Below are 26,503 nucleotides of genomic sequence, written 5' to 3' on the forward strand. Positions count from 1 at the left end.
GCTTGATTGGATAAAAGCAATACTGAGGTAATAGAGGAGCTTTGCACTTGACAGTGCCTAAACTATCGACTGATGGATGGAGACGACAGAAGAGGTAGAAGATTTTTGGATTATATACCATGGACTAAATTTGTTTTTAAAATTAAATTAGTCACTTTTTACTTTCTCTCTGCTCCGTTTGATTTCCCCCTTTATAGTTTTTGCTCTGCTGTGTTGTCTGACGAGGCGGAGCTGCATGTAAAAGGCTGCAATAATGTCTGTTTCAGTCCATCACAGTGATGGTGTTATTACGATAGGAACAGAGAATACGCTAAAAGAAAAGAACCGCTGGTTCTCTTTAAATTATGGTCTTTTCTAGCCTTGTGTTCGTCCCCTCTGAATACAACAACAGTGGTGGTGATCACTCTGTTAATAAAGCTGACAGGTAACTGTGAAGGTATTTTTTTTTTTACTTTCATACAGGCTCGTTCAGTTCTTTTTATATCAGTGTTATTACAGTACCTCTACCGTTGTGTAAAATATATGCCCACAGGTGATATTTTTCATGTTATTCTTTAATTTTTTTATGTTTTACTTAAAAGGGAAGCAAATTGATATTACCATTTCTGGAAAGCAAAACAAAAAAGAGCAACTACAGTATATATATATATATATACACTTTGTAACAGTATACAAAATGTTTGTGTGGTAATCTATATACACTATTGATCATATCGCAGCTCTTTTTTACTTAAAACATTAAGTGATAAACTGGTTAGTGTTTTATGTAATCTTTGTATTTCTTTTTTTTTCTGTGTATATCATAAGAATTACATTGTTATCCAAATGCATTCTTGGTACTATACTTCCACTGCTACCAATGTTTATAAATAATGCTCGTTTATAGGCATACTGACATACATGAGATTAGTGGGTTATTATGATACAATAAAATCTCACTGAAACCTTGGCTTTTTGACATTGTTCTATTAACTGGGTTTTTGTATTTATTGTGAATGAATGGTTTAATTCTCTGAATCTAGAATGATACTTATTCAAACAGAAGCTACGTATAGCCTATTCACACTTTTCTCTGAAAAGCTAGGAAACAACGTTTTTATTTATTTATCTTGAAGTCTACATTTAATTTTATTTAAGTAAATATTTCCCTAAACTCCTCCTAACCACCGAATATGCCACTGTGTGCTGGAATGTGTGACATGCAAATTTGTGAGGTGTTTACAAAGAGGACTGTACCAATAACATGTTTATTCCGTTTGATCATAGGCTGCCTTTTGCCAATATAGACTGAAAGTACACACAGTGCATACATTTTAGTTTAAAATTAATACTTGATGTTTAGATGATCACTCTGAAGGTATATGATAAGTAGACGCCACTAAAAACAAACATGTTCGTGGACACTGGACATAATGGTTTGCTCCGCCGTTCTGCAGTCTGCAGTGGGTTGCACTATGGTTGCATGGCGTCACAGAAAAGTGGACGAGTCCAGAAACTTCACATCAATGTAAATAATAACGTTAGCGCCCTATAACACTGTAGATACCCAGGTTAAACGTACAAAAGTGAAATCTGACAACATACAAACTAGTTTCGTTGCTAAATAATTTGTAAGTATGCCTCGGAAAAAGCCATTCAGCAATAAACAGAAGAAGAAGCAACTGCAAGTGAAACGGGAGAGAAAGAGAGGTGAGAAGAACCTTAACGTGAGGCTACGTTGTAGCTTAGCTTCAATGCTAACGAAGCAGTTAGTTCAGCAGTTGACAATATGCGCGCGTGCGTAACTGCGTGTGTGTGCGTACATGTGTACGTTTAGAAACATAAATTGTTGTTTACTTGACTTGGACTGAAGCTGCTAACGATATAGGCTATATCTAATAGACAACAGATACGTAGTTGGAAAGTCCGACATGATGTGTAAACACAGTCTGATTTTGAGTTTTTTAACGACACTTATAATGCTCTAATGACAATGTCAGTCAGTGTCACCTTTGCTTGTGTGTTTTGTTTGTTTAACAGTGCAACTAGAAGATGCCTGGTCATTTAGTTTATTTGTGTAGTGTAGAACCTTTCATAGGCAGTGAACTGCTGGACCAAAGAGACATGGTAATAATAATCATCTGATCATCATCATCCATCATCATAAACCTTTATTTGTAAAGCACAAATGCAAATGATGAAGCTCAGTTGTGCTTTGCATTCATCAGGGTACAGATTAAAAGAAAGAAAATCAGTTATTTCATCCAAACAAATAAAACAAAGCAATAAGAGTACAAGAGTAAAGCTAAGTTATCAGTAAGATAAGTTCAATGGAAATCAAATTAATCAAAAATGGCAATAGAAATATGATGAGAAATCGTACTATAGCCTATCTATGTATTCAAAGGCCAGGTTAAAAATTTAGTTTTTTTTAATGTATCAAAGATTTCAACAGAGCCTACCTATCTAGTAATGTCTCTAGGTAAAGTCTACCTTTGGGATCATTCATAACAGAAGAAAACGTCATCTCTGGGAGTCTGTGATGTAGGTCGGCCCTAATCCATAGAGAGTTTTGTAAACCAGTAAAAGCACTAGAATATGGACCCTGGAAAAAACAGTGAGGGAACCAGTGTAGTGTAGCTAAGACTGGACTAATATGTTTTCTCTATTTTTATGTAGCTAATGTGTTCTCTATTTTTGTTAGCAGTCTTATTTAGCAGGAACGCAAAGAATAAGCTGGAATCATTTTAACAAAGAATTGCAGTAGTCCAACCTACTTGAGATAAAAGCATGACTTTGTTTTTCAGCCTCTTGCTGAGTTAGCAGTGGTTGTGCTTTGGCAATATGTCTGAGATGTAAGAATGTTTTGGTCCTGGTATGGGTTGGAATTAAAACACAGTGGCTCAGGGGTAGAATGGCGTTAGAGTGGCCGGATGAGAACCGCAAGGTTCACAGTTCGATCCCGGGCTCCCCCAGAGTTAGTGTCGAAGACGAAGTGTCCTTGAGCAAGACTCTGAACCCCTATTTTGCTCCTGCTGTGCAGGTTGGTGCCTGCACTGCCTTGCATGGTTTCCTCTGCCATCGGTGTATGAATGTGTGTGTGACTGTGAATGTAATGCACAATCTATGCAAGTGCTTTGGATAAAAATGCTATAAAATGCCCCATTTACCAATGTATAGTCTAAAATAATTCCTGAAGAAGATCCTATAAGTGATCGAAACGTCGAATCTAATAAACCAGTGGAGCTGAGTTTCATACCAGTGTTGCAGACTCTATTTTTCATATAGTCTAAAATAACACATAGGCTTGTTAATTCTGGTCTCGTGTCTTTTAAAGAGCTGGGTCTCCCACTTTGTTCTGGGCCCTGTGGCCAACTTATAAGATTTCTGTCTAATCCTTGTTTAATTTTAGAAAGATATTACTCATCCATTTATTGATTGTAAACAGACACAGCCAGCCAAGACAGCCAGTTAGAAGCTAACATAATATCCTCTAATGTACAACAGGTATACAATGTAAAAAAAAAACATCCATCCACACATTCACAAGACACAGCATTTATAACCTCCACAACAACTCACACATTAGGTCAGCGCTATGTCAGATATCCAATCTACGCTTTTATTGATTACTGTCAGCTACAGTACCATCACAGTCTAGTAAAGTCATCAATTTGTCCTGCGTACATCAGAGTGTTGCTCTGTTGCATTACTGTTGTGAATGATGTTAATAGAAAAGTTGAGGGTAGCAAAATAGGTGCAGGAGAGACAACAATCAGCTAGAGACTTTATAAACACTGTACAGAAAGCACACGTTAAGATTTTCATAATAAAAATGAAACATATCCACCATTTAGGGGGAAGACCTGGCATTGTTACAAAAGTATTGCCTTTTCTTGTAAACAACACGCTCTGACTAACTAGTACAGCAGGTACGCTATCCAAAAATTGTCAGTGATGTTACCCATGTTTTAACACCCATTTAGGCCCGAGGCCGATTCTAAAAACGCCTCTAAATCCTGACCTAAGTTTTCTGAAAAACTTCAAATATTTATGTAGCAGCATCAAAAAAATTACATTTTTGAATACTGTACATACTGTACAGAACCCAAAATTTGGTTCCCGGCCAGAATGGGTTAAATGGAGAGAACCAAAGTGGAAGTACATTAGGTTTAAAAGATCGTTTGTACCAGCATCAACTAAGATGTTGAACGAGGCTCTGAAACAGCAGTGACTGTGAAAGGTAAAGGTTAGATTAACCATACTCTATGTGTGCACTTGTGTAATGTCGTGTGACTCGTGTCCCCCTCCGTTATGTATTTTTAGTATGTTTTGTGTGTGGCTGCAGCAGTGGTGAAAGCCCAAGACAAATTTACCTTGACTTTGATCTACACAGTTTATAACAGGTAATGGGTCGCACACAGTGGCAAGAGTCAGTCTTCTCCTTTTATTTTCTTTACAGCAGCATAATATAATACAAACAAACTTTCAGTTATCCAGCCTTCGTCAGTGTGGGCAAAAGTATTGCTGCCATTATTATTATTATTTTTTTTCTTTTGTGCCTCGAACACGCAGCGTGCTGTCTGGCCAGAGCCTATATGCCTATCCACACTTTTCCTGGGCTGTGTGTGCTCCAGTTCCTGTCGATTTGATCCAATGAAAGCCAATGAAATCAACAGGAACTGGAGCACACACAGCCCAGGAAAAGTGTGGATAGAGCGTCACAGTCCAGACCCGGAAAATAAATCCCCGTTCATTTTCCTCATAGACTTTTCAGAAAGTATTTATTTAAAGACGTTTACGCCGCAGACAAAGCCAACTCTTGTCGTGAGTCGTGACAAATCATGACAATAAACAGATTAAACACAATGTTTTGGGCCAAACAAAGAATTAGAAAGTAGAAAAAAACGGCAGGTTACAAAAAAAAAATTCCTTCTTCTTTGTAATTTTTTGTTTGGTCCAAAATATTGTGTTTGTTGTCATGATTTGTCACGACTCCAGACTCCAGACTCATACGACGAATGTCTATGGGAAAAATGCATTGGGATTAATTTCCTGGGCCTGGCGTTGTCATGAAAGGGGGTAATTAAATTATATAATAATTCATACTATGGTATGTCAAAAGCATTTCTGTTTCACAAATGCACAGACCCTGGCAGCAATTATTTTGTAAGAATGGTTGGCTTCATATAGTATGTGCTTTTGTGAGTTATGCTTTTTGAGGTTTAAGAAAAATAGGTTACGAAACCTTTCACAAGAAGTTTATATATAGCAAGTAGTAGTGCTGCAATTATCGATTACCGGTATCTTCTTAGCGATGTATTTATTCCTTTTTTAATTAATCGAATAATCGAGAAGTGTGCTTTTTAAAAACATTTAAAAAAATGGATTAACCAATAACCAATTTTTTAAATACTTTGTCACACAGGTGTCATGCAGAATCAGATCCACAAGCTTACACACTGTGATCAATGTGTGATCTTCAAGATCTGCTATTTTCACTATTCTTTCCATTTTTGCCCATAATGAAATGCCCAAAATAGAGATTGATTAACCATTAACGGTTGCTCTACTACCAAGTAGGAACAGTATTTTGGCATCATGTATGGCACTGTATAAATCATGACAAATTAACTTGAGCATGCATGCACTGTAACGGTTTCCCCTTAGGCTGGTTAAAGGTTTTAGGGGTGCCAGGTAGATCTTGTCTAGCAGAGAAATGTTATTTCTCCTTTTGATTGAGTTCTTCCTCATCTGGGTTTAACCATACGTGAATGTTAAAATGCAAACCCTTTTACACCAAGAAATAAACAACACAAAACACTTGTCAACTCACACGTAACCTTCACTCTCAAACCATGATTTCATGTCAACCGTTTGCAGTTTAGTGAGTTACCGTGCGCAGTTCATAAATAAATAAACTATTGGTATTGTTCCAGATCCACGCAACGCAGACGCAACGTGAATGTTAGGTAAATTAAAGTAGTCCGTCTGTCCGAGCAGAGCGGCTCTTTAATAGTCTCCAAAACAACAAAATAATAAACAAAACAAGCGCTTGAAATAATAGGGGGGAAATCAAATGCCACCGCCACCGTGCGTGACAGCTGAGCCAAGGAACAGACCAGGATGCGGAGATCCTCAGTTGTGGTTTATTGTCGTCCGTTTGGATGGTTACTTGTAGCTCTGTAGGGTTTGATCAACGCCCGAGGCTACGTCACATTACGGACCAAAACGGCACAGAGAATCGAGGGGCTAACTTCCTCGTTCACATGACAGGTCCAACGTTCTCTCACTCTGACTGTCTGCCTCCACACTCGCACTCGCACAACGGGGCAATAGGCGGTTCCCAGGGGTGAGTGACAGGTGTCACGAACAGACGGCTCGGGGACCATTTCGGGCCGTCACAGCACACACACACACACACACACACACACACACACACACACACACTCATTACGTGCAACAATGCGGTACACATTCACACTCCCAACAGCGGAAGCAACCATGCAAGGCACCATCTTTCTCATCGGGACCAGTTAGGGGTTCAGTAAAACGTCTGGGTTTCCGAGGCTAGGGGTTCAGTCAGTGTCTTGCTCAAGAATGGAACACTTTGTGAAGCATGCAGGTATTGAACCAGGAGCCTTCAGACTCCCAGAAAGCCACTCTATCTCCAGATCCACTGCCACGTGGCGTCTTGTGTGGAAGATCATGGCTGACCCCGCACGCCCAGGCCACAGTCATTTTGCCCCGCTTCCCTCAGGCAGGAGGTTGTGTTCCCTAAAGACTATGAAGGCCTGACATTCAAACAGCTTTTTCCCCACGGCTATCCGGCTCCTCAATGAGCCGGATGGTGTCCCTGACCCCCTTCTATCCTCCCTCCATCCCCACTCAGAGTGAATATGGACTGACTTGTGCTGTCTGACCTGAACACTTGAACTCTCTGTCCTGTTTTGCACTTGTCCTAATGTTGTAACCTCACTCTGCTGTCTCCACCAAACCAAATGTCTAACATTTACATGTCATGGCAGTTAAAGGCTTCTGTTTCTGATTCTGATTCACATAATATGACTTTGACCTTTTGGCTCTCTGTCTTCCAGGCGACACAGGCCCATGTGACGGTCCCAGCAGTCGTAATGCCAGCGTGGAACGAGGGGGCGCGAGGCACTCGGACACCTCGGACAGCGAGACCACTGATATCAGGAGAATAAACCAACAGCCCGCCAGAGACCGAGACGGCAGAAATGAAATGAACAGGTGAGTACTTCTAGGACTGTCGTGAAAGTGAGGGTCTTTTAAAAATGTTGTCTTCATTAGAATCTGGGTATATGCTAATGAAATCCTGAGGGACAAAGGGGGCTCTTTGTTGAGTGTCAGTGCATCATTTCTGAATAACCAGTAAGTGAGTCATCACCATGATTTCTGACACTGTGCGCATGTAACGCCTAAAGATGTTGACTGGTAGGATGTGCATAGATGAATACAAATTTCTATTAGGGCTTCAAAATTATGGCTAAAAGCTTGCGTTCACATGATTGCTCTTCACTGGTTTGGAGTATATTGGTTCATTAAATGATAAATGTTGCGTTTATATAGTGCCTTTCTCCAAAGAGGCACTTGTACATACAATGTGCTTTACATTTACATACACTGGAAGGATTATTATTAATAAAGGACACACACAGCCAGGAGGAGCCGGGGATCAAACCAGGGACCTCCCTATATCAAGAAGACTGCTCTACTTCCTGAGCCACTGCCGTCCTGATGAGATTCAGAACTGAAATAAAACAAAAATAAAACGTAAAACTGAGAAATATACCAGAGGTGTGATAAATGATTATATGCTATTAATCATGCAGATTTATACTGGTCTCATAAATGTGTCCTTAATCATGCAGATTTATACTGGGTCTCATAAAAGTGTCCTTCATCTCTCTCTCTCTCAGTGGTGATGATGCGGTGCCTGGAGGCGCTGATTGCATGCTTGAATTGGAAATGGGAGCTAATGTTTGAAAATTCTAATTGGAGCAATGTGTGTGTGTGAGCCTGCAGACAATAAAAGAAGGAGGTCGCATATGGCACTGAGGATTTTGAGATTCTTGTATGCCCGTGTTAGAGATGCACACTTGTTAGGGACTGCTTCTAACTTCTGCACAATATTAATATGTATGTATCTTTCTTCTGTTTTTAACTTTTTTTTTTACGTGCTAATAAATAAAACCTAAAGGCAAAGCGGCCTAAAGCAACTGTCAGGGCTTTCTTTGGAAACTGTTCAGCTGAGGGTGAAGAGTGCACAATATTGTTAATGTACTTTATTAGCGGAAAGTTCTGGAAACCTTTTTAATTGCTGGCTAGCAATTAATCTGGCTCTTTTCAATCCCGTTCTGTAGTGCCTGGCTGCACTTTAACATGAGACACCTAATTGAAGATAAACCCGTTAAAAATAGGTCATATTGACTTCCTTCTGCCAATCAGGTTTCGACTGCACTTTGAGAAGGAGAGTAAAGAAGAGGTGGAGAAAAGAAAGAAGATAGCCAGAGAAAAGGTTCTGCAGCCAGTGTCCGACAAAGACCTCGAAGTGGACATTGATGACATCTACCCCTCAGAGAAAGGTGTGTGGGGGGGGGTGGGCTTTGCATGGCGTCATTCTTTGCATAGTTTGGTGGCCGGTGATTGATTGGGGACCGGTTAGTAGTCAGATTACTAAGCAACCTGCACCACATACATATTGAAAGATGGTGGTCCACTCTTCTCTCTTAAAAATGATATTATTTATTGTACAAACCAGTCTTATAGCTGCTACCTGATTACTAATCAGTAGTTGGCTACTATACCTAAATAAAGCTTGTAGGTTAACTAATGTCGTTATGGCTGAACCTGAGTTCAGCCATAATCGATAAATTCCCTCACCTCTCATATACCATATTTGGAATTATTATCCAAGCAGACATACTAGCCTCTTTACTAGTAGCCTGGATCCAGCCCTGATAATCAGGCTACTTTACTGGGCTGCCAGCATGTCGATTAACCTTTTAACCTAACTTGATCACAGTCCCCTTGGGCTGTCCATACTTTACTATCTATACTTGGTCCACTTATGTTTTTCCATATACTGTACATACACCGAACCTCTTTGCCAAAAATCTGCTATTCTTGTCAAATGTTTGTCCCAGAATATGGAAGCTAGGGTTCATGTTGTTAAGTTAGCATTAATGGAAATGTATGTAAACAAAAATGACTCAAATGGCTTCAGTACCATGGTTTCATACTGTATCGTATAGAGATGCAAAATACAAACGGCTAACTATGGGTCACTGCTTGACAGCCGACCTCATTATTATGTTATGCTACATAGAGTGTATCGTTCCTGTGCCTGTCATCATACAACAGGAGTGTTGCACAAAAGTAGTGAAAATAGCTGACCTACAAGATTGTCTTTTTATTTTCATAATGATAAAAAACGGAATAGTTTTTGGACATACAGTACAAGGTCTCTCTACCCAACAGCGATGACATAATCATTATAATGAAATGACTGAACATTGCGGTTGTTGAACGGCAGGTCTTGGTTTCCCGAGGAGGCCGTCGTGGAGTTACGAGATGAAACACGAGGAGCTGCTGAGGAAAGAGGAGAAGTCGTACCGAGACTACCTGGACGACCTGCACTCCAGGAACCCAGCCGGCTCCCTCAGCCACTTTGAGCACAACCTGGAGGTGAGCCATTAACGGCGAAAAAAATATTTATTTTCTGAAAAACCTTTCTATATCCGTGGTGCTCAATATTTCATGTCAAGGACCCCAAAAATGTAATATGCCTCCACCCCCCCATCTGAAAATATGTTGTTCCAGGGACCCCCCCAGAAGCAAAGATTTGAGTTAAATCCAAATTTGCGACCACATTTTCACGGTTAAAAAAAAATAGCAGACCTACAAGCTCGTAGATCTGCTATTTTTCAATAGCTAAAGTATAACATCAAAACACCAAAAGGGGTTCCCGCCCAAAATGGGTTAAGGTCCAGAGAGACACGTTCAAACCTTTTTATGTCAGGATGAGTTGGATTTTGAACTCAACCTGATGCTGCCACGTTTGGCTCATGGCATGGCGGTGCATCCCTGCAGACTAGTGTACACCCTCTTTACAACTTGTTCTTGGGTCTAAAGAATTACAAAATGTCTCAAAATGACCTCAAATAATACATAATCTAAAACAAATAATATACACTGTATACACTTAGGAATTCTGTTCTTATCGGATGCTGAGCTATCGGTAGAGACTGAGTGAAACGTGTGGACAGAATAGACATTTTTATTGCACTCTACATTCATTGTACTGACTTAAATGAGATAAAGAAGAATGAATGAATTCCATGCAAGTTTTTGACAAATAGCATACATATTATACTCAAACGTATTTTCCCAAATTAATACAATAACCTATTTATGAGATATCGCTCTACACTCACTCCTCTCATCCATCTGCCATTTTTCGCAACACATGGCCAAAGCATTTCTAAAGGTCCCCAGCCAAAAACGTTGAGAACCCCTGGACTACACCACTGCATATAATGCAGTTGTTTAATGTTATTGACCATTGGTTGTACACTATACTTTTCACAATGCATATTGGCATACGATGAGACAACTATATATAAGGTATATATATATCACTATACATTTGGGCCGAATTGCAAGACGTCAAACTCATTTTAGACGACTAAAAATAAACTGACTTTTGACACATTACCCTTCAAAATCAGAAACGGATTTATTGTCACGTCACAGGTTTACAGAAGTTAAGAAGTGGGTGAAATTCTTTATTTGGTGCATCGTTCCCATCGCATCGTTTCTTTCCATAGAGAGAGAAAGGAGGGGGAAAGATCAAACAAAATGCAAAATATCTACATATTTATTACATGGTACCTTATGAACATTCGTTAAGGTGCTAGAAAAACATCTTCTATGCTGAAGTAAGGCCGCACTGGGGTTGCTAATCCATCCTTTGTAGGTGAGTTACATGACTCTGTGCACTCCGTTTTCGTCATCACTTTAACATCAGCTTCAGCCTGGAGAGAGGAAGGCAGCCTTTGTGTGTCTCCTGCAAACCGTTGATGACTTGGGCAGGCCTGCCATGTCGCGTTCCATCTTAAAAGACCTAACCCCCTGAACATTAGATTGAAATTGAATTAGATTTTATTGCCTCCCAACCAGGGGTGGTGGGGAATTGCTTTCGGTACGGCGTGACGAAATGGAGGTGCTCTGTGCGAACAGAGAACAGTCGTTTGAAACGCATTTTTCTAGAATAATACAGCACAATGATCATTCACATTCAATTGGGAGAGAGATTAGAACTCCAGATAATATTGTTATTTTTGATTTTGTAAAACTAAATAATGTGGTGAGATCCAAAGATTTTGTCCAGGGTCGTCTTTTTATCCAGATTCTCATGTGAATGTATTGATACTGTTGTTTCCTGAACCAGGGTACTTAATCAAATGTATTGAACGGATGCACTGCTACACTCCCACTTTACTGCTATACACACTCTCTCTCTCTCTCTCTCTCTCTCTCTCTCTCTCTCTCTCTCTCTCTCTCTCTCTCTCTCTCAGACGTGGAGGCAGCTGTGGAGAGTGATGGAGATGTCTGACGTGATCCTGTTCATTGTGGACATCAGGCATCCGGTAGGTCATGTGTTTCTTTTAAGCTTAGTGATGCCATGGTATTGTTGTGACTCCCTGGGTGAGCCACTAGATGGAGACAAACAACAAGACAATCAACAACTCCTTGAGCGGTAGCACTTTAAACAACAGAGAACAGTATTTTGACTCTCCTACACACACACCTATTTTCTTCTAGAATAGCACAATCAATTATCATATTCATAATCATGATTAAAGACTTGAATATAACAGAAAATATTTACTATGTGTAAAAGACATAATCATCATGACTAAAGACTTGAATGAATAAAGAACTAGATAAAGTGCCCCTCGGGGCACAGATCTCCACCAGGGCAGGTCAGGTTGTGGCCTCCTGGTGGCGCTATAATTGGCCAATGTGAAAAGGGTGCCATTTCTTCTCACACCTTGGATTGGAAGATTTGAGGCATTTTGTTCCAAAAATGTGTTTCGCAAAAATCCACCTGTTGGTGGCGCTATAATAGGCCAATGTGAAAAGGGTGGGATATATTCCTCAGCCTAGTAGGAAAGTCTGTGAAAGATTTCACTTAAATTGCACGCTGCGTTCATGATTTGAGGCTTTTTGTTCAAAACGGGCCAATCCTGCAAACTTTGAAAGCCAATGTTAGCCAATCAGGATGGAATATGAAATATTGTAAAGATCCGTCTTGAACACATGACTATAGAGATACTGTGTGTGTGTGTGTGTGTGTGTGTGTGTGTGTAACGATTTGTAGGAGTTTTGGACAGAATCTGGAGGAGTAATATTAAAAAAATGTGTTTTACAAAAGTCGGCCTCCTGGTGGTTCATTGTATGACATCCAGGGAGTGTGTGTGCCGGGTTAACGATTAGCTGTACACAGACGGAAGGACACACACTCACACGCGGACGGACGGACGGACTCACACACACACACACACACACACACACACACACACACACAGACAAAACATACTCTCTCCCCTTGCCTTCTGCCTGGTGGAGACAAGAATTCATATTTTAGATTTTTTTTAAAGCTTAAAGCTAATATGAAATAATACTACCGGTAGGTCATATTAATAACATTGAATGTCTACTAATAATAGTGGATCGTGTACCGAGTAGCGACACATTTTCTCATTTCTAATATTTGTGTCACCGATATTTTGAGCGGAGAGATGACTCACCGCCTCAACAACGAGTTTCCAAATTTGACCTAAATTCAAGAAGAGCAAAAAAACGGAATAATCGTGTGTTCTAGTTACTACTTTTGGAGCTAGATGTGTTGGAGGTAGAATTTAGCCCTGTACAGAAAGCCACTGTGAAAAGAAAGGTGCGTTGTGTGTGTGTGTGTGTGTGTGTGTGTGTGTGTGTGTGTGTGTGTGTGTGTGTGTGTGTGTGTGTGTGTGTGTGTGTTTGTGTTTGTGTGTATGCATTCCTTACTTTAAGTGTCGTGTGGTGTGTAAACCCCCCCAGGTGCTGCAGTTCCCCCCAGCTCTGTATCAGTACATCACGGCGGAGCTGCACAAACAGGTGGTCCTGGTGCTGAACAAAGCGGACCTCTGTCCACCGCCACTGGTCATCGCCTGGAAACACTACCTGGCCTCCAAGTTCCCACACCTCAACACTGTGTGCTTCACCTCCCACCCCGGACAGGGCTACAGCACAGGTGAAGAGAAGGATGTGTACTGTGTGTACTGTGTGTGTGTGTGTGTGTGTGTGTGTGTGTGTGTGTGTGTGTGTGTGTGTGTGTGTGTGTGTGTGTGTGTGTGTGTGCAGGAGGGGAGGGACGTTATTTTCTGAGGCTTTATTTGACAGTTATACATTGGAGAAAGACAGGAGACACATACAGTAGTAAACTGTGTTTAGGGGAGTGTCATGCTGCTATCGAACCATTAGAGCCCATGGGCTCCATTTTCGTCAACGCTAAACCCCTTATCCCTAAACTTCTTTGCCTTTTTTTTTTACTATTTTGAAAAACATTTTTGAATTGTTCAACTAGCCAATCTACATTGACACGTTGTGAGCTTGTAGACTGGCCATTTTAACTATTCAAAAATGTTTTGCAAAATATTAAAAAAGGCAAAGAAGTTTAGATATAAGGGGTTTAGCGGTGATGAAAATGGAGCCCCATGTGTTATGTGCCGGAACCACTCGGCTATCGGGTAGGCCCGCCACATTGTGAGCTTGTAGATCATATAGTTTTGCTATTCATCGTATGATATATAGTATATAGTGGTAAATATGGGGCGGATATATCTCTAGGTACATGATGATTGCCATGATTCCGATTCAGAGCTACGATTCCATTATATATCGATTACTGATGCATCTCGATTCCAATAGGATTTATTTCCCCCTCTCACTGTGTGACTAATAAACAAAGTGCTTTCTAATGATCCATAATGAAAAGATGATTACATTTCGCACTGCTGTGCCATGCTACGAGCTTGTAGATTTTTTGAAAAATCCTGAAAATGTGGCGCAAATCTTTGAATACATATTCTTTCAGAGCGAACGTTTTTCTGGAGGGTTCCCTGGAACAACATATTTTCAGATGGGGGTTGGCAGCCAATTACATATATTTATGAAAATGTTTGAGAACTGACGTAGAAACATGGGTTTTTCAGAAAACTTAAACTTTGATCAGGTTTTAGAAGACATTTGTAGAATCGTCCTCAGGTCTAAATGGGTTCAGGACGGCACACGACCTAACATGTTGTTGAGGCAGCGGTGGCCGAACGGTTTGCGGAGCGGTCTTGATATCGGAAGGTCGCTAGTTCGCCCTTGAGCAAGGCATTGAACCCCTACCATGAAATGTTCTATGAGCAGGGCCTGGCTGTAAACAAGTTCTTGAGCTTAGTCCAGTTACCCTGGGTAAACATGGTAACTTTGCTTTGACCTGTCTGTCTGTCTGTACACAGTCCTCCAGAAGAAGACCTAACATGTTGTTGAACTGTGCCCACAATGACCTCCGTCTGTCTGTCTGTCTGTACACAGTCCTCCAGAAGAAGCGTATGAAGAAGAGACCTGGCTATGACAAGGCTGGGGGTCTAATAGAAATCCTCAAGGCCTGTCAGGAGATCACTGCTGGTAAAGGTATGCCTCAGTCTCACTCCGTTCTTATCCAGAGGGTATGCGCATGCATAAAGTGAATGTCAAATCGAGTGTCAAAGTGAGTTTAATGTTGTTTAACGTCGTTTAATGCAATCATATTGGATCTGTTTGGATGTATGAGCTGTCAATGCTAGAAAGTAATTTTTTGGCAGTCAGTAGGCGTTCCTGCATAACTCCCTGGTTTGATGATGATGTCACACGCATACCCTCTATAGAGGCAGGACTCACTGTCTCTCACTCTTAAACCAACTAAATGGAAAAAGTTGCTTGCAAGACTGACTCAGATGCAATTTCTCATGTTTATTTGAGAAGAACGCTGACGTGATTCGGCAGTAAGCCGTCTTCAGAGCTGACTCTGCTCTGAAGAAGGCCACTGCCGAAACGCGTCGGCGTTCTCAAATAAATGTGAGAAATTGCATCTGAGCCAGTCTTGCATCTTTTATTTTGGGAGTGCCGCCTTTTCCATTTAGTTGGTTTATGAGTTAAGTTTTATTTTCAAAGCTGAGCACCCCACTGCCTTCAACAAAGGGCAGTTTCCAGAGGGAGCGCACCTGTTTAATCTTTCGCTCTCACTCCGTTCTTTGTATTTATCTCCGATTTGCATTAAAACGTCAAAGTGGGTAAATTAAAATCCCGGTCTGGGTTTGACAACAGAGGCCCGGCAGGCATGTCTAATTGACTGCCACTTATATCAACATTTGTTGATATATGTTTATTGACAATGTTTACATGTACAGAAAAATGCACATACAGTTATACATCACTATCAAAAGGATAATTATTTTATTTCCATTGCAGTCCCTTAGTTGAAAATGAAACACAACTAATTTGTCTTTCGTTTATATTAATGGCTGTTTTGCATGAATCAAGTGTCAATAGCAGGCTATAAATTCCTATGTAAAACTTTCGGAAAAGGTTTTAATTAAATTTACAGTATCCAATGATGAAGGTGCTTATTGCTGCAGATGTGACACCACATTGAGAATGGTCTATATTGTATATATTTTATGTTTAATATTACAGATTTGACCAAAAAAGCCTTCTCAAATGTGAGTCGAGTGAAATTGTCACACCATTTCTGCCCCCTCTTCCTCCACGCCAGTTGACCTGTCCAGCTGGGAGCAGAAGATCCAGAGAGACACGGTCGCCCAGCAACGCGACAGGGACCCGTCGGACGAGGGGGCGGAGTCTGTGCTCATGGAGCACCAGAGCGACGCCGCCATGGAGATGAGCGGCCCAATGAAGGAGCTCTATAAGGACGGGGTCCTCACATTGGGATGCATAGGTAGATAATCCATGTCCAGTCATTTATGACGGTGGTTCTCAACCCTTTTCATATCAAGGCCCATTATGTATTGGGCATTTGAGCCACGGACCACCATTTGATGACATTTAGCCTCTCGGACCCAAAACTAAAGAATATTTTGTTGTTGTTGGTTGTTGTTGATTCTTTTCCCACAATTCCATGCTGTGTTGATGTTGGTAGGATAGGATAGATAACAGGCAAAATAACAATTATACTACATTCTGTAATTGTGCAGACGTCTCTGTTTAACAATAATTTAACTCTTGAGAATGTGAAATGGAACCAAAATGTACCCATAAGGGTCCATTTGGTTTCATTTTACGCTCTCAAGAGTTAAAGATTTATAAGGGTGCATTTGGTTACCAATTCTCCATTATTTAGCTGGGGGACCAACAGGAACCTCTTTAAGGACCACTGGTGGTCCCCGGACCACTGGTTGAAAACCACTGAGCATATAAACGCATATAAAAAATAATGTCTTGTCTGTCTCTCTCTCTCTTCCAGGCTTCCCCAACGTCGGCAAGTCGTCTGTGTTGAACAGTCTGGTTGGGAGGAAGGTGGTGAGTGTGTCTCGAACTCCAGGCCACACCAAATACTTCCAAACGTACTACCTCACCCCCACAGTCAAACTGTGTGACTGCCCTGGACTCGTCTTCCCCTCCCGTGTCATTAAACAGCTACAGGTACGTGTGTGTGTGTGTGTGTCTGTGTGCGTGCCGTGTGCGTCTGTGTGACTGTGTGTGTACACTTGTGACCTTTACTGCGTGTGTAGACTTGCATTCGGTGGCTTGACTCTTCTAGAATAGCGCGCTTTATCTCTCTCTATCTCCCTCTCTCGTAAAGGAAATCCTTCTTGGTGTTTGGATTATTGATGATATATTTCAAAGACTGTTTATTTGGTTGCTATAGTGATTTGTATACTTGTTTCTGCTTTCCTTTTGATCTGCAACCCTACCTTATACCTTTGATCCTTCATCTACAGTACAGTACACCATCTTCATGCTTAGTTAGATGTGGGCCTTACCTTTGATCCTTCATCTACAGTACAGTACACCATCTTCATGCTTAGTTAGATGTGGGCCTTACCTTTGATCCTTCATCTACAGTACAGTACACCATCTTCATGCTTAGTTAGATGTGGGCCTTACCTTTGATCTTCATCTATGCCATCCTCCTGCTCATTCATACAGATGTGGGCCATGTCCTATGTGTACACTACAGTGTTGATTTCGTAGACTAAAACCATGACGAAATATGTTCGTCGACTACCGTTTTTCACTGGGGAAAACTAAATAAAAGCTAAGCTACGATGACTAAAACTAAGACTAAATATCCTGAAAATTCTGTCAACAAATAAAAACTAGGCTAAAATGTTAGGGAGGGACTAGTGGAGAAGAGATCCAGTAGAACTGAAAGACAGATCTACAAGCTCACAACACGTCGCAGCATGGACATACACACAAAGCTGTGCATAGGAAGGGCTAGTGCCCCTCAACAAGTAAACTGTAGGTCTTAATTCAAGAAGAAAATCTGGAATTTCTATATGGGTGAATGTTTTTAATTCACACTGTACAAATTGTGTACAATTAGGAGACAATGTGCGGACAATGAAGCTTTCTGTCGTAGGCATGTGATGCTATTTATTATGAAATCCCGTGTATACATTTCTGTTCTGTACCATAACTAAATGTAGTTTAATGAATAGTCTCAAATCTCAATTCTCAAATATTAATTAAAAGTAAAACAACGTGATCAGAAACGTGGCAAGGTGTACACTTGTCTCTCCCCTGCTCTCACATGTTTGCGTTACCGTCTCTCCGCTGTAGATCCTGTCTGGTATCTACCCAATCGCTCAGCTGCAGGAGCCTTACACAGCGGTGGGATACCTGTGTGAGAGGACTCCCTTCTTGTCCGTGCTGAAGCTCAAACACCCCAGCCTCCACGACGTAAAGCCACATCTACAGCAGCAGATGCAGCAGGAGGAGGGGGAGGGCTCTACGAAGCAGCACAGCTGGACTGCTTGGGACGTCTGCGAAGGTATATCGGGTCTCTTCTCCAAATGTGTCTCTGCTTGAGGGTGTCTGGGTGGTGCAGGGGTACCGTGGAGAGACTGGGCTTTGTATCCTCCACGGTGCCTCCATACTTGGCCGGGTGCTCCAACGAACAGGCTGTGTTCACACTGCAGGAGGGAAGCCGGATGCAGAGGGTGATCTCTGTCGCCGCGATAGTAGCCTGAGCTAATGTGTTAGGTTTCTGGTCTATAGAGGGGCGGGTCGCGGCAGAGATTTGCGCACGCCCTGATTGGATCTCACCGATCTGTCAGTCACCCCCGGTCCCTCCCCCCCCCAGTGCAGCGCTACGTCATTTGGAGTGATGCCCACCCGGATGGGTTGACTCCCACTTCTAGCCCAGAGCGGCCAATGCCTTCATTCATGGTACCGAGGATACTGCAATAGTATCTCCTACAGGTTTGTTGCGGCGCCTGTTCATTTTCAAATGTCCATAAATCGTAATCCAGGAGAGCTGTCCTTGGTGGATCTTCTGCCATCCAAGTTTCGGTTTTTAATTTGTGCCTTTTGTACCGCGACGCTCCGCCATGTAAAATCTTCTGACCAAAGTTAAACAGTGTGTGCTTGTGCCAATGATACTAAAGTGTGTGTAGTGAGTGAGGGGGGGGGAAAACTATGACTCTCAAACTGAACGCATATGGTGGCACCTGGAACTAGCATTTATGGCGAATTTAACAAGCTTTCAAAAATAGGAAAACACAATTCGATGCAACGCGCTCTGAGCTTGTAGATTGTCTATTTTCATTGTGTGATACCATTTTACAATGAAATATAAAATATAAAAACTCCAATAAAATCACATTCCACACTCCTACTGTATATGTGGTGACGGTCTTATTATCTCCAATTGGACTCCAATCTGTCTGTTTATCCACATGCAATCTCTTACTTTAACAAGAATACCGTGGGCCACAAATTGGCCTTCATCGAACATCCATTGACGGAGCAAACAAACAATTATTTTAGTGATGGAGAAATATAAACAATCGAAAATATTTTCAGTTCTTTTCATTACCTTTATTCTTCTTTTTCTTATTATTTTCCAGCATTTTAGTTTTATTGCTGATAGTTACAGTGAGAGAGATGGAACCCAGCACCACAGGAAGAATGGTTACTGCAGTGATAGCTACTGGGTATCCTAAAGACAGAAACAAAGAGAAGGGGGGGGAATCACGTCGCCTCAGGGCGGAATCGAACCTGGACCAGCTTTGGAAAGTGATTCATTGTGATGCTGCACTCTTACCAGGCGAAGCCCCCCCCCCCCCCCCCCCCTTTTTAGTGACACTTTTTATGTGTGTGTTTACCCTCTCCTCTCTTTTGTCACGCAGCCTGGGCAGAGAGACGAGGCTATAAAACGGCTAAGGCGGCTCGGAATGATGTCTACCGGGCGGCCAACGGCCTCCTAAGGCTGGCCATCGATGGGAGAATGTGCATGTGTCTCCGGCCACCTGGATACAGCTGCCTCAGAGGTAACTTGTTGTGTTGAGTTGTGAGTGCTTGACATTTTAGAAAAGGGTAACGATGTAAAATGCTCTTTACGGTTCAGACGAGGCTTCTTCTTGTTCTGCATGGTGTTGGAGCGCAATGGATATAATGGACTCCACTCATGTATGCTCTGACTGGTTCAAACCCCATTTCCGTCCTGAGCCCCGTTCATTGCAGATTATTATAATTATTATAATATTATTATTTCAACATTCCCCCTATACTGGCTACACAGAGAGTTTGACCATGCTCTCGTTAACTCATTCTGTTTGCATTAACCATTTGCAAAGAAAGTATAAAAAAATAGCACTTGGTAACCAACCGTTTCAAGCCCATGAGCACTTTTTATTCCCTATATGTAAGCCAAGTTCTACCACTACAGTATATTCCAAAAGAAAACGACCACGTTTAAGACCATTGTGACAGGTTCAATGTGCATACAATATACTGTACACCCATCAATCATGTGATCAACATACGGAATGTCAGAACAGGTCAGCTCCATATATGGAGATCTAAGGGTTTGAGGTTTGCGGTCAGATGTATATGCAGATCTAGGTGATGATCCAGTCTTCTCCATGTATGGTTATGGTTATCCAGGGTTAGATGAGGTCAGTGTCGTGATCTTCATATATGGAGATGGCCATTTATCGGTGGCGTGACGTGTTTCGAGGCGCGAGGCGTGGCCATATATGGAGGCGTGATGTCACGAGGCGTGACCATATATGGAGGTGTGATGTCACGAGGCGTGACCATATGTGGAGGCGTGATGTCACGAGGCGTGACCATATGTGGAGGCGTGATGTCACGAGGCGTGACCATATATGGAAGCGTGATGTCACGAGGCGTGACCATATATGGAGGCGTGACTGACCCGACGGGAGATGCAGGTTTTCATAGTTTATTTCATTTGGACACAAAATGTGGTGCCAAAGTAAAGCATTTAGCTTAAGTGCACAACCAGTAGTTACTTCTCTCTACTCACAAGTGACCAGAAGTCCTCCTCTTTAGCTCTGGCCTTCAATTCAATATCACATTGATATTCAACAATCTCCATGTCAACATCTGTAGCTCTTCCCTTGCAATTCTTGGTTGAGATCGTTGAGTCTTGTCCAATAAACATGGTCTGGGGCCGGTCCGTCCCAAGCCCAAACAGCCGGTCATGGAAAACTCAACGCCCGCTGAGTACACACTGCTTTACTGAGATCTGATTGGCTCACAGTTTTAGGAATCAATGAAGGCTTCAAGCCACACACAGTGTTTGCTTGGCAGACAAATCTATTCAGGTTTTGATCGGTTGGTTACCCCTGTTATATAGAAACTACAATATTAATGATAGAACGGATAATATTGCCCCTTCTATTTATGTATTTCTTCTTTTCTCTGCAATTCTACAATTCCCATAATGGTTTTGGTTGCATATCAGAGACACAGAAAACTGCTCTGTGTTACTGTCATGGCTGCTAATGGAGTGTTACCCTACACCAAACAGAGAGATAAAATCATGATTATACTTTCCTGTTTTCCAACTGGCACAGTGTTTCAGGTCAATAGGGACATTCTGTCACCCTGTGTTGTTTAGACAGCAGAAGTCACTTGAAGTAGATATCTTTAGGATAGCAATTGGTTTCTTGAACTCCAAACACCCCTGCCTGTTTCTCTAATTACACGCGATTGGGTAATGTCTTCTAGCCGACCTTACTCCACAGCTGAGGCAGCACTAACAAAGTGTAATGTCTGATTTAAACTTTGTTAATAGAACAAGGCAGGTCATCGTACAAAGTATAGAGCAGCCGCCCCGGGTAGCGAGACCACCCCAGGGAGAGCTCACTCAGATGGGTTGATTGATTGATCCACAGAGCACTGGGAAAACCACCCCGACCTGCCGGACATCCTGGCCATGCAGGGGCGGACGGAGGCGGACGAAGGGGCGGCCGAGAGGGACGAGGAGGAGGACGGGGAGTCCAGCTCCGAGGCGGAGGAAGAAGAGAGGGACAGGGACGCGGACGATGATGACGACGATGGTGACGACGAGGACGAAGGGTTGGGAGGCCCGGGGAGGAAGGACGACGCGCCGTCGTCATGCCTCTCCGTCAATATGTTCGACATTCTTCAGGAAAATGATTGCGAGTGATGGCGGACGGACGGACGGATGTATGGTGTTGTCTGGCCAGCGAGGAAGAACAAGGGCCTCTCTTCTCTCCTCAGCGTCTCCCTGTCCACCCACCAGTGCACTTTCATTCCTTGTCATTTTTTTTTCTCCTTTTCTTTTTTGCATTCCTCCCTCACGTCGTCTGTCTCCCATCATCAACACTCCCATCTGTCCTCGTCGTTACTAACATCTCTGTACATTAACATTAGTTATCTGTACATTAACTATAAATTGACCCTCCTTGCCCCACCGTCCCCTCCATTTCATCCTTGACTACGTTTACACGGGCACCAGTATCCCCTTTATATTTGCAGGCATGACACCCTCATCCTCCATCCATAGTGTTAACCCATTCACTGATTTATTTCGCCCCCTATTCTCCTGTTGCCAAGGTCTTTTCAGACGGATATCTTAACAGCTCATTGGCCTAGAACTGGAAGTAAAATGTTCTAGCAATCTTTTCATCAGTCCGTTATGAGCCGTGAACATTGCCGTTTTTGATCAAAAACTCAATCTGGGAAAATAACCAGAGATAAAAAGGGTTTTGAAATTTCAGTTAGCATTGAAGTGGACGGAGGGCAAGTCTTTCACCGACGGACCATTCCCTGTTTAGCGATCGCCTAGCAACGGAAACGCTGCTAAACGGTGATCTGGGCACTGAATCAAAAACATTTGATGCCGTCCTTGGCAGTGGGGTCCTTAGTCGGGAAAGTTGTCCTTGGCAGTAGATGAGTTTGAGATAAATAAGTGTCCAACTTTGAGATTATATATTTCTACCAACCTTGTATTTTCAGTGACTTCTAACAGCCAACGAGCATCCAAAGTGATGGCGGAATTCCCTGGTTGCCACTAATATCTTTATGTTGTTATCTTTACCTTGCATCGCTAGCTACCAGAAAATTGGGGTAAATAAATATAATATATTGAATATGACCTTAGTCAGGATGATGCGTTAGTATTGGTATACTGGTGTGCATGTAAATATGATATCTTCCATAATGTAGAGAGACCAGTGTATCTCTTCCATGCCGTACCTTCTGCTTTGCTTCCTTATCCATGCAACTCATAACCTTTTTTTCCCCCTCAGTATTACTATTACGACGATTAGGTTTGGTTTGGGTTTGGTTTGAGGAATTGTACCTGCATGCGGTTTGTTTAAAAATAAAAATCTCCTTTCAGCTCATTATACAATCATCCCACTGTACAATCCAATCCATTCAGATGTTCAATCTGTTCAATAATAAGTGACCTCAAAGCTTATAATGCCAAAGTTAAAAAGGCAACTCAACTGACTGTGGTGTCAGTTACCGAGGGGGGGTGGTGGTGGTGGGGAGGCAGTCATGTGGCTTCCAGAGGATAGAACCAACATTTCACACATTAAGCCACGTTTTGGGTGGTTAATGGAGTTATTGGACCTGTGTTTGGTTTTTGTCCCTATCCAGTTGTATCAGCTTGGTTGTTATTATTTCAGTTAGCATGATTCTACCTTCTTCGGTGGTGTAGTTGAGAGTGTGGGTTTAGAACAGTGGTTTTCAACCGTTTTCATATCAAGGCCCATTATTTATTTGGCATTTGATCCACAGACCACCATTACATGAGAGATTTAGCCTCGCAGACCCAAAACAAGAATATGTTGTTATCGTTGGCTAAGGTTTTGTCCAGAATTCAATGCTGTTGGCAAACGTCGATCAAAATACATTCTCTAATTGTGTACACTTCTTGTAAATGAAGTTATGCAGATGTTTAACAATGATGTAGCTCTTGAGAGCGTAAAAGGGGTCCATTTGGTTTCATTTCATGCTCTCAAGAGTTAAAGATCTATAAGGGTCCATTTGGTTACCCCCTCAAGGACCACTGGTGGTCCCCGGACCACTGGTTGAAAACCACTGGTTTAGAAGGAAGGAAGGGATACGGATCATTTATGTCTGGACAAGATTCCATTTTCAAGGCTCAGACAGGAACGTTCTATGACTGTGACTAAACGACTAAACTCCTTTAATTCAGCAAGCCATACAGAAAGAGAGAGAGAGACCAGACTATTTCACACATGCTTTGTTACTAGTAAGTCATGGTAATTTTCTCACAACAAACATCTTCAAAAATATATATTTTCTTGGCTGTTACACTCCATCTACTGGCATGTTTCCCCCAATCTTCTCACTGCATATAATATCATTATTTCGCCGCTCTCTCGCTTTTGAGAACATGGACAACCTCAAAAAGCCTCTCTCTCTTTTTCTCTTCCTCCTTTGACATGTTGGCTCATTGCTACAATCCTGGAAGTGCTGTAGTTATTGTGTGCTGGCATTAAACATTTCACTCCAAGGGGAACACCGTCTACAGCACAGCGCTGTGTTACTGTGTAATACATCACTCTGCAGCCAGCCACACCATCGGTACTAATCTACTGTATAATGTTAAGAAGTCATTCAACTCTACCCTGCTGTCTCAGACACGGTCGTGTCGCTCTGGACTATTGTGGAAAACCTTTAAGAACTGACATGTGAAGTTTTGGAGAGCTTTTGGTTTATTGTGTGTATGTGTGAATGGTTTGAGTGCACAGTGAAATACGTGTTCATTTATCCTTTTGTAACTCTTAAGTCAGAGTTAAATTAACACAGGATTTTACTGTGTACGAGGTGTGTTTTTCTTGGACTATTTGTTGCATTCCTCATTTCATTCCATGCCTATTGACATTGAACTGGATTGCTCTTTGCAATAAAGAATAGTCATTTAAACAAACTGTCTCGGTATTATGAGGAGTTGGAAAGCACTCTTGAGGCTATTATGTTTTTTTTCTTTCTCTTTCTCTTCTTGCATTTGCACAAGAGCCTTGTAAGAAATAGTCTGCCGTAACAAATATATTGCTTAATGTGCAAGAGAGAGCCCATTCACCCATGCCAACACAATGGCTTGGACACATTTAATTAGATGTCTAAGCATGAAAGTGGCCTTTATATACTTGGAGACTCCGAGATGTTAATTTATCCTCAGTAAGAATAGAACTGTATCCCAATAGCTAGGCTGTAATAATGGAAGGGATTTGCAAAAGCTACAGCGATTGTAATGAAATGTTATGAGCTTGGAACAGCACTGTTCCCAAGGCTAATTAAAGGCCTCCATAGCCTATTGCTAGGTGACTTTCCATGCGGTCACATATTTCATCATTTGAAGGCAGATATCGTAAATAAAACATCATAATATTTTTTTCTTTACCAAAAACAAGCTCAGAGCAAATGCTATGAATTGACTCAAGCAAAAAACCATTGCTCCCTCAAACTAGCTTCAGTATCTTAATTAAAAAAAGACTCACTTTAAAGATAGATGCAGTTTGTGTGTACACGTTAATGCCATCATCTCACGCACATGCAATGTATTGACCTCTTCAAGATGACGTCTCTAGTCATGATCTTGTCAGTCAAGTAGTTTACTATTAGATGCTTCGAAATTTATATTCCATTCGAGACCGTATGGTGTAACTCAGTGTTATAACTCTGTCGTTATGTCAGCTCGCTCATCAACCACCCATTTGTTTGAGGTCCGCCCATAGAAAACACATTAAATTGGTTTAACAACTATGAAAGTGTGGGCTGTCTTAAGTCTGTTAGTTGGAATAATGACAACCATTACAGAGAATTGCAATAACTATTGTTTATGCACTGGAAGTTGGTGGAAATCCCTTGCCTTGCATAATGCAGACACTGTGCCAAATTGTATTGTACTTGTAAGCTTTATTTGCTGACTAGATGAACCAAGATTGGAGTGTGGAGATGAGTTTTAGTAAAGAGGAGGAACTCATCTGGATTTGTTTCCGATTGACAGACATCACCATGAGCTGCCTGATTTCCTCAAGCTCCAGTTTTAATTGCGATGTGAGGTAAAGCCTGTATGGTAATAATTACAGCCAGACAAAGACTCCAGATTTACTGGCTCGAGTGACACCATAAATTTAGAAGGCTGTTAATTAAATTCTGGTGTGTTGAATGTTTTTCTTTTTTTTTTACTACAGCAATGGTCTCGCCAATAATGCCCATGTGGTTTGAATTTGGAACAGTTTCTTTTCTTTCTCTCTCTCTCCCTCCTAAGGACTCATTTAGGGAAAGCTTTCTCATGACGTAGTCAGTTCCTGCTAAGGAGCTATACCCCCTTCACCTCTACCCCTGCACCCAGTGTGACCCCAAATAACATGTGGGTGAGACCCTTTTCTAGTAATGACACGATTTCACATGAGAGCCAGAACACTGAGCAGACCTGAAAAAAATGTCTGGTTCACAAACTCCCCCGGGTGTAGCATGAGAGGGCGCACATGTAGGCACATGCACACGTGCGCACACTCACAGGTGATGCAGCTAATATATAGGGCACCTGGGAAGCTGCAATAACTCTTTCAGGAGGAGGGAGAACAACACAGGTGTGTTAGAACCAAATTAAAAGGAAAACACCATGGATTACAAATGTCCCTCTTGGCTCTATTATAGCTAGGCGGAGGTTAGAGGTTAGTCTCCATGAGCCAATATTACAGTTGTATATCTTCGCTGGCATGTACACCCATGTGGTCACTAGATGGCTTTCAAGGCCAGCACGAGTATGATGTCCATGGACTACAGTTAATGGTCAGGTGCACTTCGATTGATTGTGCGCACAGGCGTCTCATTTGTGGTGTTTACAGTGTTGAATGTGTGCTATGTGTTACCTGATCTTGCAGCCATGTTCATGTTTTATCACCCTGGGAAAGGTGGGTCA

The 26,503-nt window shown here is 41.8% G+C and overlaps 1 protein-coding gene across 1 annotated transcript; it reads left to right on the top strand.

The window, feature by feature from the left end:
* Positions 1-1,494: 1,494 nt before the first annotated feature.
* Positions 1,495-25,343, top strand: gnl1 (guanine nucleotide binding protein-like 1). Its single transcript, XM_080768681.1, has 12 exons — positions 1,495-1,689; positions 7,077-7,233; positions 8,452-8,588; positions 9,539-9,690; positions 11,583-11,654; positions 13,108-13,300; positions 14,632-14,730; positions 15,851-16,033; positions 16,559-16,737; positions 17,881-18,091; positions 19,452-19,592; positions 21,468-25,343. The coding sequence occupies exons 1-12, from the start codon at positions 1,617-1,619 to the stop codon at positions 21,740-21,742; spliced, it is 1,872 nt and encodes a 623-aa protein (XP_080624807.1). The 5' UTR covers positions 1,495-1,616; the 3' UTR covers positions 21,743-25,343.
* Positions 25,344-26,503: the final 1,160 nt, after the last annotated feature.

The sequence above is a fragment of the Protomyctophum bolini genome (assembly GCF_963924005.1).
Source record: "Protomyctophum bolini genome assembly, chromosome: 7".
In the NCBI taxonomy this organism is placed as follows: domain Eukaryota; kingdom Metazoa; phylum Chordata; class Actinopteri; order Myctophiformes; family Myctophidae; genus Protomyctophum; species Protomyctophum bolini.

Coding starts and splice junctions, on each gene's coding strand:
- gnl1 (XM_080768681.1), top strand. CDS start 1,617: ATGCCTCGGAAAAAGCCATTCAGCAATAAACAGAAGAAGAAGCAACTG. Junction 9,691..11,582: donor ACTTTGAGCACAACCTGGAG/GTGAGCCATTAA, acceptor TCTCTCTCTCAG/ACGTGGAGGCAGCTGTGGAG. Junction 19,593..21,467: donor TGGATACAGCTGCCTCAGAG/GTAACTTGTTGT, acceptor ATTGATCCACAG/AGCACTGGGAAAACCACCCC.